This window comes from Aedes aegypti, chromosome 3 (assembly GCF_002204515.2).
Source record: "Aedes aegypti strain LVP_AGWG chromosome 3, AaegL5.0 Primary Assembly, whole genome shotgun sequence".
Taxonomy (NCBI): Eukaryota; Metazoa; Arthropoda; class Insecta; order Diptera; family Culicidae; genus Aedes; species Aedes aegypti.
Genome location: NC_035109.1, coordinates 295,319,239 through 295,333,293, shown reverse-complemented (window position 1 = coordinate 295,333,293; position 14,055 = coordinate 295,319,239). Strand labels below are relative to the sequence as shown.

Genomic DNA, 14,055 nt, shown 5'->3' with positions numbered 1-14,055 from the left:
CTATCCTCTTATTAATAGAAAATCAAAACTTTGTCTTAAGAACAAGCTTTTGATATTCAAACAAATTTTCAGGCCAGCCATGTTGTATGCTGTACCAATTTGGACTAGCTGTTGTAATACCAGGAAGAAAGCTCTGCAGAGAATTCAAAATAAAATTTTGAAAATGATTCTGAGGCTTCCTCCCTGGTATAGTACCAATGAGTTACATAGAATATCCAATGTTGAAACATTGGAACAAATGTCAAATACAATCATTAATAATTTCAGGCAAAAATCGTTACAATCTTCTATTGCCACGATTAATGCGTTATATGTTTAGGTTAAGTTAGGTTAAGTATATTAAAAACGTTTTTTTCTCTTATAAGCAGGTGGAATCAACTCAGCTGTAAAAAAAAAACTGAACTGCTACGGCAAATGAAATGTAATATGTTATTAACAAAATGTTAATTAAATCTTAAATTTGTTTCACCAAATTAGGATGATAGTGTTGCCTTATAACACAGAACACCTAGATATAAGAAATGAATGTAATGTTTGGAATGATACTAATAAAGAAATTTAAAAAAAAAAAAAAAAAAGCAAACAAAGCACGTGATTGCTTCCCCCTTTAGTTCAGTGATAGATCATTCCTCTCTCTACTAAATGAAAAAATCAACATAAAAACATTACACACATGCTGGGATACGCCTAACGCTCATTCAAAATTGTTTGAGGAATGTCAGAGAGCAACTGTGAGAGACTACATAGATTATCCATACACCCCAAAAGCGAGATCATTAGAATGACGCTCTTAAAAATGCTGTCCCCATATATCGTGCCAGTGCCATTCAGACTATAGGATAGGACTACATCACAGCAAGCCGCGGCGCGATCACACGGCGATCGCGACTTTTGGCTGCGAGTTATTTTTACTCCCAGTGTTGCTCGATCGCAAAGCTAATCGCGATTTTTCAACTCGATTCGCGAATCTTTTTGGGAAGTTTTATCGGTTTTATCGAAAATTCCGGTGGATTTTTGAATTGCTCTACAATGGCTATTGAACAGCTTGGCTACAGTGTGTTTTTCATTGCGTTGACCAGCGCGATCGCGGCAGTTGCTCGCCGAGTGAATGATAAATTGTCCAAAGAAGGCCTTGTGAAGGAGCTCATTTTTGAGGCCATCGCCGCCGCGGAACTATGTGGATGTTGCTTCGAACTGATTATTGGTAGGATAGCTGTGAATTTGATTGGCAACTGCATGTTAAGGTGTTGATGAACGACTTATTTCCAGTTGCCGATAACTTTGGTGTGGCGACCTATGCGGTGTTCCTGTTCACGTTGACGATATGGTGGGGACTTCAGTGGGGTAATGCCACTGCTTGTCCCTACACGTATATGGAGCAGATTGTGCAAGGTTGGTTATTAGTTGCATAATAAACCATTTCAGGAAGATCCTTCATAGAGCTTGATTCTAAATGTGATACAATTTATATCTCAACCAAGAAGTGACATTTTGATCTTCTAGGGTAAACTTGGATTCTAATTTGAGAACGATGTTTCGAAACAAATAACTAAGTCTACGGTTGTGGTCAACGAGAGAGCGCGATTCTGTTGTTCTGTGAGTGAGAGAATATTGTAGAGTAGCTAGACCGGACGCATGGCTATGCTAATCAATCACGTTTCGCGAATTGTTTGTGACGTGAATTGAAGAAAATAGTGAGCGCTTTTGAATATTTGTATTCGAGTAGCTCAGCATTGCTTTTACAGTCAAACGTTCATAAGTCGGAAATTAAGTTACCATCGACTCATGGAAATATGGTCGGTTTTCAGACAGACCGGACTAGATGATATTTTGGCGTTCTAAAGATACGTCAAGGACTCCATCAGTTTTGATTTTTTCGATGTTATTTTGAAACAGATGTATCATTAAATAGATAAGTTCTATTATTACAGCAAATATCATCAATATTTTTATATTTTGAATGCCTGGGATACATTTTTCTGAAACCACTAAAAATCACTTGGTCCAGTCGGTCTTAACACCGACCATATCGAGTCATTGAACAGAGGGTCGATGTTCATCAAACTGGAACAAGTGTTTTGTAATGGTTTTGGGAAAACGTACTTGAAATATTGCTGTCAAATGTAATGAATATCACGTGACTTCAACAATAGGGTAACGACTGTTTTTTCGTTCTTAAACGCTAACAGTTGGCGCTAGCTGCAAAAAGTACAGACACTGATAATTTTATTCCACTCACTGATCGCGCTACGCTGGATTCTCAAATTTCTCAATTTTCCAGCACAAGCGCATGGAAGAATGGTAGTCGAAAACTGTCAACACCTATGGAAAATAATGAAACATTTGAATTACAAGCAATCAGGAAACTGGATCGAAAAAGTAGTGATTAGAAATCAATCGTAATGTGAATACAAAACTTTTTGTATTTTGTTCATGAACCATGGCGCTTTCTTTTGCTTTTTCAGTTTTGAATATCGCCCTATTGAATATTGCGAACATGTTCCATCCATGTTGAAAAGGTCATCAGAAAATGTTTTCCCTTGTGACCATTTATGAATTATTATCGGTTGGCCATATTTGATGGTGCTACAGTCAACTCTCTATAACTCGATATTGAAGGAAATTTCGAGTTAGGGAGGTATCGAGTTAGAGTACACATTTTGATGAATCTGAACGCAATTGTTGATGTAATTTCGTTTTATTATTCCGCAATAATTTTTGGGGTTCGATCATCTGTTTGTTTAATCATAAATTTTGCCTTCTTTTCAAATTAGGCTGTTCTTCATACATATACTGTTTTAAATTTCATTATTTAGTAATGCTAAATGTTAACCATTTTTATATTTTCCTGTTTTATCAATTTTTGCAAGGCATGCTATTATAATGATAATTATTTTAGAACTTGCCAATATTTGATCTCTTTTCGAGATATGCTGGAAAAAATATCTCAATCACAAATTTTCCCTTCTTTCGATAATAGACGGTGTTTTTGATGTACACTTCTAAAATTAAAATTTATATTGAATCGTTAAAAAGTTTTGCCTATTTCATTGTTATTTCCGGGCAAAATCATTATTTAGATATTTTTCTATAAGATTATATTCAACTGTTTTATGTGCTCATAATTAGCCATAATATTGTTGTTAATATAACTCTTACAGATTCTAATTTGAATTTGTTTAAACAATTAGTTTTCCTAAGTGTAACACAATGAAAAATGTGAAAGTAGCAATTAATAAGCCCGAAATTGCCAAATACTTTGTATGGGATAAGCAACAGATAGCCGTGACGGTAAACGCGCAGCTATTCAGCAAGACCAAGCTGACGGTTGTGGGTTCGAATCCCACCGGTCGAGGATCTTTTCGGGTTGGAAATTTTCTCGACTTCCCAGGGCATAAAGTATCATCGTACTTGCCACACGATATACGCATGCAAAAATGGTCATTGGCACAGCAAGCTCTCAGTTAATAACTGTGTAGGTGCTCATAAGAACACTAAGCTGAGAAGCAGGCTCTGTCCCAGTGGGAACGTAATGCCAGAAAGAAGACGAAGCAACAGAAATATTGTTTTTTTTTCATTTACCGAATATGTGACCGAATTTTGGAATCATCGCGGTTTGGGAAGTTCTGTACCTTGTATGTATGTAGTCCAGCTCTCTTCTTTGCATTCTGGACGTTGCTCTGCGACATGCCGATCTTTTTAGCCAAATCACGGTTTGAGACGTTGGGATTTGCTTTAATCATCCGCTTCACCTTTCCCTCCGTCTTTTTGTTCTCCGGTCCCGGTTTTCTTCCAGCTCCTTTGCCGTGGTTCAACGTCAACCGCTCCTGGAACCGCTTCAACACTCTGGAGACGGTTGAATGGTGAATGTTCAACATTTTTCCAACTGCCGGTGCGACAGGTCAGGAAATTCCAGGTGTTTGGGAAGAATTTATTCTCTCGACTCGGATTGGTTCACCGCCATTTTCGTTGAATCGAAAACCACAACTTCGAGTTTGACAGCATGTAAACAATACACATCAATGAGAAAGTGTGCAAAATTTGATTGATTTTTAACCAATGGTAGAAAAGTTATGCCTTATTGAATGTGTCGCAATAATTTCGTATTCGCCCTTTAGTGTCGCCCAGCGATCAAAACGTAGTCGTTTTGAGATTCCGTTTGCTGTGTAATCTATCTTTGTATAGATAAGTACTAAGCAGTGGCGCGGAAAGTGGGTAGGATAGGTAGGACATGGCCTACGCACAAAAAAACCTGGGTAGGACAGTCAAAGGGTTGTCCTACCCATGATTCAATATGAAGTGACATCATTACTACAGAATTTTTAAAGCCAGATGTAGATGTTCTTGGATGAATTGCCATCAGCATTTTGACAGTATTTCTTGACAAATTACAGAATTCATGGAAGAAATACCTAAGGAATCGTTAAAACAAGACCGGTAGCATCGTGTACTGAGTATACGCATCTGAAACAAAGCTCGTTTGTTATACACAGCACTAGTTGGCTATGGCTGATGATGCTCTTGATTTCTCCAGGCATTCTCAAGGAAGAAACTATTGACGATCTGCTGAGCAATTCCTACAGAACTTCCGAGGCACACTTTGTAGAAATTCTTTGTTAAATGGTCCTGATCATTTCTGCAATATAGTCCTTGATGAATTCTTATATTTTCCGTGGTTCATCAAAAATAGAGTATTTTTTCATCTCTTCTTCTTTCTGGCGTTACGTCCCAAAGGTGGCAAATCCTACTTCTCAGCTGTTCTTATGCGCACTTCTACAGTTAATAATCGAGAGCTTACTTTGTTCAGTTTTGCATTTGTCTGCGGGTGTAAGGTACGAAGACTTTATGCCCAGGGAAGTCGAGAAAATTTCCTTTATGAAAAGATCCTCAACAGGCTCAACAGGTTTAAATCCTAAACCCACGAAACTCGGTTTGATCTTGCTGAATAGCTGCGTGTTAACCGTTACGGCTACCTGGGCCCCGAAAAAATGATAGAATATTTTGGAGAAATTCTGAAAGAATTCTTGTCGCAAACACAAAAAAAATACTTGCAGAATTGTTGCATCCATATTTGATAGAGTTTATGCACGTTGAACCATTTACCAAGAATATTTAGCTTGTTAACCTTCCAGTCGTCGCGCGGTTTTCCACCGTCAAAACCACCACGCTGCTGTTGTGAACGAAAAGCGAGCTTGATTCACTAGTGTTGTACAAAATACAACAGCGCGACGACTGAAGTGTTAAGTAGTTTCTAGATTCTATGATATCCAGTTTACATCATTGCTATGAATTACAATTCCAATTGAGTTGATATCAGTTTTCAACATATCTGCCAATGACTTGCGATTCACGAAAGTACAGAAATTATTAGTTTCTTCCTTAACAGGGCTGGTACCCAGACAACCAAAATGTACGTATAACAAAATCACCTGGAGGCTTTGTATGTGCAACATTTCACTTATAAGATGTCGCGAAAAGGCCTTCTACGTACAAAAGTGGAGGCGATATGCGTGCATATAATATGTGATTAATAATAACATACAATGCGAGTGTATAAATATTCTACCGAACTAACTTGTGATCTTATGAGACTTAACTTATGATAACAATTGTCGATTTGACAGCTGCTACGGATTGATTCGACTTACTTTGTTTGAGTGTACGGGACGAAACAAAATGTACAAATGAACTCAGAAAAGAAGAAGAAGCTCATCAATCTGACGAGTTTATCAACGGTGTTTAGCGAGTTTGATATAATTAGTATGAATAAACGAGTTGCAACATGAGCTTTCATGCAATTTCTGGTTGTCTGGGTAGTGACTAAGTGTCTTGAAAATATTAACTTTGAAGACCTCTTGTCTGAAAAAAGAGACCTTAAAAAAACAGACAAGAATCAAAAGAGAGATCAAAAAGGGACCAATCTGAACCAAGATAACAAAATAAAAAAAAAGAATAGGAACCAGGAGATAAGATTGTTATTCTTACAAGACATTTTTCTAAGAATTTTTTGAAGATACTATTTTGGGAATTAATCGTATTACTGTTCGTATTTCTACATTATTTCCTCCAGGAATTGATTCAAGTAGAAGTATTTGCCCAAATATTTTCCTCCAAATATTTCTTCAAAAGATCATTTTGTGATTTTTATTGGCTTTCTAAGGAATCATTCAACAATAAATTGAGGAAATCTACTAAGGAAAATTACAGAAATAACCTCAGAAATTTCATCAGGAATTCCTCCAAAGTTCTATCAGTTTTCTTCAAGAAAGTCTCAAGTTATCCCAGAATTTATCTAATGATTCTACCATCCTTTATATTAAAACTTCCTCCAAGATTCTCGTTTAGAACATTTGTAAGACTTCAACCAGTATTTTCTCCAGGCATTTTCCAGGAATTTCACAAAGCTGTCAAGATTCAAGTTCAAGATTTCTTTCCTTCATGAATTCTTCCTTGAAACTTTTTCAGGGGCATCTCTAAGAAAATTACATGATTTTTTTCAGAAATTAATTCAGATTTTTTTCATTTAATTCGGGATGAATTTAAAAAAAATACCCTAAGGTAACATCTGATGAATCCTGATGAGTTCTAGAGTAGCCCTTGATTAACTCCCACAAGGTTGTGTGTAAGAAGTTCTAGACTCTCGAGGAAATCTTGTAGGATTTCCTAACCAAATTGCTAGTTGCTATACTATAGAAATAAACTAATAAAACTAAAATTATCGGACGCAGGAATGATTGATATGATTACAGAAATATTATCCGGTGTGAAATCCCAAATAAATATTACGAAAACCCAGTAAGATGTTACATGAAAAAATATTTGGTAGAAATGCAGAATTAAACCTTGAATTACTACTTCAATTCCTGGGTAATAGTAGGAAACGAAACGAAAATGCCAGAAAGGATAACTAGAGAAATTGGCGTTGAAATTCTTGTAGATCTTCCAGAGAAAATTCCTGAACAAAATCCTTCAAAAACTCTGAAATGAACCGTACTTGATTTTCTTGGAAAAAAAAAACTCTTGTAAGAATTTTTGGAAAATCTCCTAAAGTAACAACTGGGGCAATCCATGAAAGAGTTAGTCAACAAATATCTGGAGGTTTCACTGATTACTTTAATTACTTTCACCATAGTCCTTGTAGAAATGGCTGAACAGTCTAAGGTTTCCCTGTAGCAAATTAATCAATTATTCCTCTAAGCATCCCTCGAAAAAACAACTGGAAGATTTCCTTGGAGAATAAGTAAAGGAATCTGAAGAGGAATTTCTGGAGGGATCTCTGAAGAAGTTCTTAAAAGTATGCAAGATATCTTTATAGGAAACACTAGTAGAAATACTAAGGCTCTTTCTCGTGGAACCTGAGAAAAAAATTTAACTTTAGAGACCTTTTTTTTTTGTTAAAATACAGACTTTAGAGACATTCCGTAAAAAATAGAGACTTTTTAGGGACAGATCTGCTACCAGTTTTGCTGCAAGTTCTGTTAAGATACCTCGGAAATCTTTATTTCAAAACTTTGTGGAAAAAAAAAAACAAAAACTTAAAGTAGATTCACTGTCTTTTGATGTTTTCATAAGGAAATCATTGACTGTTGAGTTTTTCAGTTTGTTCTTGTTTTGGTCAAGACTGTCAAAAGTAAACTGGTCTGGAAAAGGGTATAAATTTTGATTGAATAATAAATCACTTATAAAGTTGAACATACTAATAATATTGCAGCTTTCTCAGTCTAGTGGTAATGACTGACATGAAAACAGTCACTTTCAATTTTCCGTCAAGGATTCCATGAAATTGAAAACTTTCTGAACTTCCTTGGACATACAGATTTTGCCAACATTTGGTACTGTTCTTGGAGGCGGTGAAACAATCAGTCGGAGGCAGACGCTATTCGTCAGCCGGTGGGCTCTGAACTTTCCAATCGCCGGTCTAAACTATTCCTCAGGTCCAAACTATTCTATGTAATGCTATGATCTTATGGAGTTTATCAATGATTGTACGATGCAAAGGTTTTCTTGCTTCCCGTCTAGTGAGCAGTAATTAGGCCACCTATTGATTTTGTTAATCTCCTCCCTTATTATAGTTTTACTTCCTTCCCTGCATAATACACTTAACTTACTAGAAACTTTTCTTTATTACAGGAGAAGTAAGCTTCAAAGAAGCTGCCTTGAAGATTTGGGCCCAGCTGATGGGTGGATGCTGCGTGTATCGCTACGTCCAGCTGTATTGGTGGCTTGAGATGGCTGAAACCCACGAGGGCAGGGCGTTTGAAGAATGCGCTGCAGATTTGAAGGTATTTTCAAAAACTATGGTACCTTAAGTCACATTACTATTTAAAGCATTCATATTTTAGGTCAATTTGTACTTGGGAGCGTTCATCGAGGGATTCGCCACTCTGTGCTGTCGCTTGGCCTCCAAGGTCATTTCGGAAAAGGATGCCAAGTTCGGTGCGTTCATTGATTCTTTCATCGGAACCAGCTTGGTCGTGGCCGCATTCAACTACTCTGGTGGATATTTCAATCCAGTGTTGGCCACCGCACTGAAATGGGGCTGTGCTGGAAATTCAGCCCTGGAGCACATCATCGTCTACTGGATTGGATCGTGTGCGGGAGCTGTGCTATCGGTTCCACTGTTCAAGACCGCTTCCTTCCGTAATATGTTCCTCGCCGATAAGGCTAAGGCCGAATAGAAGGCTTTGTAGTGCTGCACGAAAGGCAGCACTTTAAAATTCGACTCAAAATTATTCTAGTCAGAATATGTGAAAATACTCGAACGAAACATTTTATTTATTGTTAACCCTTAATTGCATGTGCATTTCCGTCCATGAATAACCGGATACTGGAAATTACTCATCTCCAGGTATCAATATTTGTCGAACCTCGAATAAATTAGATTGAAACAAGTTCAAACCACCATCTGTTCAATTTGGTATCCGAAAGTTTTTTTTAGTTTCTTTTTTATTTCTTTATTAGTATTGTTTCAAATATATCATTCATCACTTATATCTAGGTGTTCTGCGATGGGCAACACTATCATCTTAAAGTTATAAAACTAAATTAATCCTTTATTAACATTTTGATAGCAACATATAATATTTCATTTGCTGTAGAAGTTCAGAATTTTCACAAATGAGTTGATTTCACCTGCCTATAAGAGAAATAAATCGCTTCCAATTAATCCTTGAGGAACACTAGCTCTTAGAGGAAGTCTTGGAGTTCTGATAATTGACCAGAAGTGTACGATTTTTTATATAACTTAGCAATATTCTTACAATGTATTTTGGAAAGTTTAATGTCTAGAAGGCCAAAATCAGTAGAACAGCCTTCAGATTTGTTGGAACGTATCAAATTTATTACACTTAAAAGTTGGTGAGTGGTCGACTGCCTTTGTCGGAATCCGAACTGTTCATTGGCTGAAATTGATTTTTCGTTGATGTGGGCCATCATTCTGTTCAAAATGACCTTGCAGTAAGTTTACTGTAGGAGGAAAGCTACGACGATAGCTGGAAGCTTATGCAGCTTTCAAAATTGGTACAACTTTGGCATTTTTCCATTTGTCAGGAAAATAGTCCAACTGAAAACATATGTTAAATATATCAACCAAGAAAGACAAACTACTCTCTGAAATTTTTTTGATGAGGATGTAAAAACTTCATTATCGCCAGGGGTATTCATATTTTTGAATTTTTTAATAATATCCTTGATTGAGAATGCTTTCAACATCCTGAGTAGCTTGATTATAAATTGAACTAGGGAAAGCGTACCAGTTATGGCTATAGTGGTTCCCTATTTCGCCATATGACAAATTTAGCAAAATGTCCAATTTTAAACTTTTTTGAATGGTTCAATCTCAAGTTATAATTGATATCTTACTACTTACACGCGCAAAAATATTAAAAATTTGAAAACAATTGAATTATCACGTATGGCGAAATAGGGAACCACTATGGCCATAACTGGTACACCTACCCTAATAAGTACCAAATTAAAATAGTTAACGCTTCCAAACTGGCTAGCAAGTTTTTGAGCTTTTTCGCAATTCTCCTCTTTCATTGACAAAATTGGCTATTATTTTGAAAATATTAGATAATTTTGATAAATAATTATTTTCAAAAATTTAGATAACTAAATAATATTCGAACGGCTACCCGACGGGAGCGATCGGTAACTGAAAAATGAGCATTGTTGGAGATTCTGCCATTCCGGGGACGAAAAACGTTACCGTTAATCTGCCTGTTACAAGCCTCGACTATTTGTTTACGCAAAGGGCAATCCCAAAAGTTAGACTAATGGTTGCTCCCACAATTGGCGTATACAAACTTTTTGGTATCTTCCTTCACAGGACAGACGTCCTTAGCGTGAGAAGAACCTCCGCAAATCATGCGTTTGGTATCCATGTGGTAAGTATATCTCATCAGGCATAAATACGTTAGGCATAAGGACGTTAGGCATAAGAATGTTAGGCATTATGGACGTTTGGCATAAAACAAATTGCGTGTGTGCCATGATTTTTTGGGCCTATTCACAAATCCCATTAGAGTATGGTGGAGCAAAAGTTCGACCTTAGTGGTATAATCAAAGTTTCCAGAAAAACAATAGCAGTTAAAAAAAATACTCTACAGTGAACCTTCAACATATTGGCTATAATTTTGCTAAACATACTTGTGTCATAATATTTACCCATTTTTAGTTATGACAATTTCAAAATTGATTGTCTTAAACGAACTTTTGCCCCACCGGTGAGGCAAGAGTTCGAATCTAGTGTGGGGCAAAAGCTCGCTGGAAAGTGCCCACTTGAGCCCATAAACAGACACTGTCTCAGAAAGAATGAGAAGAAGATAGTTGCCAACAAGATATTTCGAAAGAATAGCTGACATATAAAGAAGGAAAATATATGATGAACATTTTACCGACGAATTTTACGCTTTATTAACCTTCATCCAGCCAACATACTTTTCATATGCAAAAATACACTACAGTGAAACCTCCATGAGTCGATATTGAAGGGACCATCGACTCATGGAAATATCGAGTCATGGAACAGCAATCCTTTGGAAAGTGGCTTCTAGGGACCATCATAGTAACCATGAAATTCTGTTTTTAGTATGGTTCCATGAGTCGATATCGAGTCATGGAACATCGACTCATGGAGGTATCACTGTAAAATGAGCATAACTTTTTTAATTCTCGATGGATTTTGTTGAAATTTTCAGAACTTACCGAAAAACTCTTCTAATTTATGGTCCAGAAAACTTGAGAATATGGTTCACGTGGTTCCGGAGTTATTCCGGATTGTCTTGAGGTACCAAAATTGGCCACATCGTCCATTCAACGGATATCTCAAAACCCAGATGAGCTAGAAGGTTGGTGTCTTCGGCAAAGTTGTTAATCAGACTAAGGGCTATCTGGCAATAACAAAATTAGCTGAGAATTTCTCCACTAGGTGGCGCTAGGTAGGTAGGTAGGTGCGGGGCCCAGATAGCCGTAGCGGTAAACTCGCAGCTATTCAGCATGACCATGCTGAGAATCGTGGGTTCGAATCCCACTGGTCGAGGATCTTTTCGTAAAAGAAATTTTCTCGATTCCCAGGGCAGGTACGACTGCCATTACTGATTATTACATTAATCTGAGAAACAGGCTTTGTCCCAGTTGGGACGTAACGCCAGAAAGAAGAAGAAGTGGCGCTAGTAACAATTTTCTTCAATCATCTATATCTCAAGATCCTGATGAGCCAGATGGTTGATGTTCAGCAGACTAAGGGCTGTCTGACAATAACAAGGTGGCGCCAGTTAAAATTTTTCTTCAATCTTCTATATCTCAAGATCCTGATGAGCTAGAAGGTTTGTGTCTTGGGCAAAGTTGTTCAGTAGACTAAGAGCTATCCGGCAGTAATAATCCTAATTGGAAATTTATCCGCTTGGTTACGCTAGTCACAATTTAAAAAAAAAAGACAATTTACAACGTCTTCAGCACATAGGCTGTCTTCGGTGAAGTTGTTAAGCAGACCCAGAGCTATCTGGCAGTTACAATCTTAATTGAGAATTTATTCGCTAGGTGGCACTGGTAACAAATTTTCTTCAATCTTCTATCTCTCAAGATCCTGATGAGCTAGAAGGTTGGTGTCTTCGGCAAAGTTGTTCATCAGACCAAAAACTATCTGGCAGTAATTATCTCAATTAGGAATTTATTCGCTAGGTGACGCTAGTTACAAATTTTCTTCGATTTTCTATATCTCAAGATCCTGATGAGCTAGATGGTTGATATCTTCGGCAAAGTTGTTCAGCAGACTAAGGGCTATCTGATAATAACAAAATTAGTTGAGAATTTCTCCGCAAGGTGGCGCCAGTTACAATTTTTCTTCAATCTTCTATATCTCAAGATCCTGATGAGCTAGAAGGTTTGTGTCTTGGGCAAAGTTGTTCAGTAGACTAAGAGCTATCCGGCAGTAATAATCCTAATTGGAAATTTATCCGCTTGGTTACGCTAGTCACAATTAAAAAAAAAAAAGACAAAAAAAAGACAATTTACAACGTCTTCAGCACATAGGCTGCACAGACTGAACGATCACTAACATTAGGCAATGGACAACACGAAACACTCAGTAGCCCAGTGATGATTTTTTTCGTTTGACGAAAAGTTTTCACCGACTGGAGCGGGAATCGAACCCACACCCCGTGGCACAATACGCCTAGTCGACTGACGCCGCTAACCGCAAGGCCACGAAGCCCACACCAATTTTTCTTCAATCTTCTATATCTCAAGATCCTGATGAGCTAGAAGGTTGGTATCTTTGGCACAGTTGTTCAGCAGATCAAGGGCTATCTGGGAGCAACAAATCTTATTGGGAATGTATCCGCTAAGTGGCGTTAGTAACAAATTATCTTCAATTTTGTGTATCAAAAGTTAACAAGCAGATCAATGTTGGGTGACTCCAGTTTGTCTTCGGCAAAATTGTTCACAGCGTGGCGAAAATTTTAAATTCTCATATTTTATGTTCGAGATTTTTCACGCTTGATTCGTAACTTGCGCAGCTCAACAGCCACAATTCATGAGTTGGATCATCAATTTGTTTTATATGCTTTTTTCGCTCAAAGCCTTATATTTTATTTTCGAGATTTTTTGGTGGAGCCTTCCTTCGCCGAATGGTTAGAGTCCGCATCTATAAAGCAAAACCATGCTGCAGATTGGGGCCCAGATAGCCGTAGCGGTAAACGCGCAGCTATTCAGCAAGACCAAGCTGAGGGTCGTGGGTTCGAATCCCACCGGTCGAGGATCTTTTCGGGTTGGAAATTTTCTCGACTTCCCTGGGCATAGAGTATCTTCGTACCTGCCACACGATATACGCATGCAAAAATGGTCATTGGCATAGTAAGCTCTCAGTTAATAACTGTGGAAGTGCTCATAAGAACACTAAGCTGAGAAGCAGGCTTTGTCCCAGTGGGGACGTAACGCCAGAAAGAAGAAGAAGAAGATGCTGCAGATTTCTGAGTTCGATTCCCAGTAGACCCAGGATCTTTCCGTAATGGAAATTTCCTTGACTTCTCTGGGCATAGAGTATCATCGTACATGCCACACGATGTACAAATACTTAAATGGCAACTTTTGCAAAGAAAACTCTCAGTTAATAACTGTGGAAGTTCTCATTGAACACTAAACTGAGGAGCAGGTTCTGTCCTAGTGAGGACGTGATGCCAAGAAGAAGAACGAGCTATGGGCTAGTTAATCTCGAAACCAACGGCTTTATTTCCCTTCAGAAGGAAGTCGTCACTACAATTTGTAATGATTATCTCTTAGATGGGTCGCATCCCAGGTCCTCAGCGTATGTTCTAACCACTATACCGAGTCAGTTTCCACATAGAGTCCTAATTCTTTGTTTTTATGCTAGAATTATAACGAACCTTTCTAATGTAAACAATAACATTTGACAGACACCAAATGTATTTCATGAATGAATATTTTCGACGGCATGAGCGTGAGCAAGTGATTTTGCATCCAAAAATCATTCATGAGTATTTCGAAGCATATCTCAAAAGATTTTGCTTTTGTGGGAGAACCTCATGGTTGAGA

The 14,055-nt window shown here is 37.6% G+C and overlaps 1 protein-coding gene across 1 annotated transcript; it reads left to right on the top strand.

Annotated features, from left to right (window-relative positions):
- Window positions 1–819: 819 nt before the first annotated feature.
- LOC5563997 (aquaporin-11) lies at window positions 820–8,898 on the top strand. Its single transcript, XM_001648269.2, has 4 exons — window positions 820–1,204; window positions 1,270–1,392; window positions 8,131–8,282; window positions 8,343–8,898. Exons 1-4 carry the CDS (start codon window positions 1,030–1,032, stop codon window positions 8,676–8,678), a joined length of 786 nt encoding a protein of 261 aa, XP_001648319.1. The 5' UTR covers window positions 820–1,029; the 3' UTR covers window positions 8,679–8,898.
- Window positions 8,899–14,055: the final 5,157 nt, after the last annotated feature.

What these genes read in the sequence shown, in the direction of transcription:
- LOC5563997 (XM_001648269.2), top strand. Translation starts at nt 1,030, where the DNA reads ATGGCTATTGAACAGCTTGGCTACAGTGTGTTTTTCATTGCGTTGACC. An exon ending in TTGCTTCGAACTGATTATTG is followed by an intron (nt 1,205 to 1,269) that starts GTAGGATAGCTG and finishes ACTTATTTCCAG; the next exon opens with TTGCCGATAACTTTGGTGTG. An exon ending in TATGGAGCAGATTGTGCAAG is followed by an intron (nt 1,393 to 8,130) that starts GTTGGTTATTAG and finishes TCTTTATTACAG; the next exon opens with GAGAAGTAAGCTTCAAAGAA.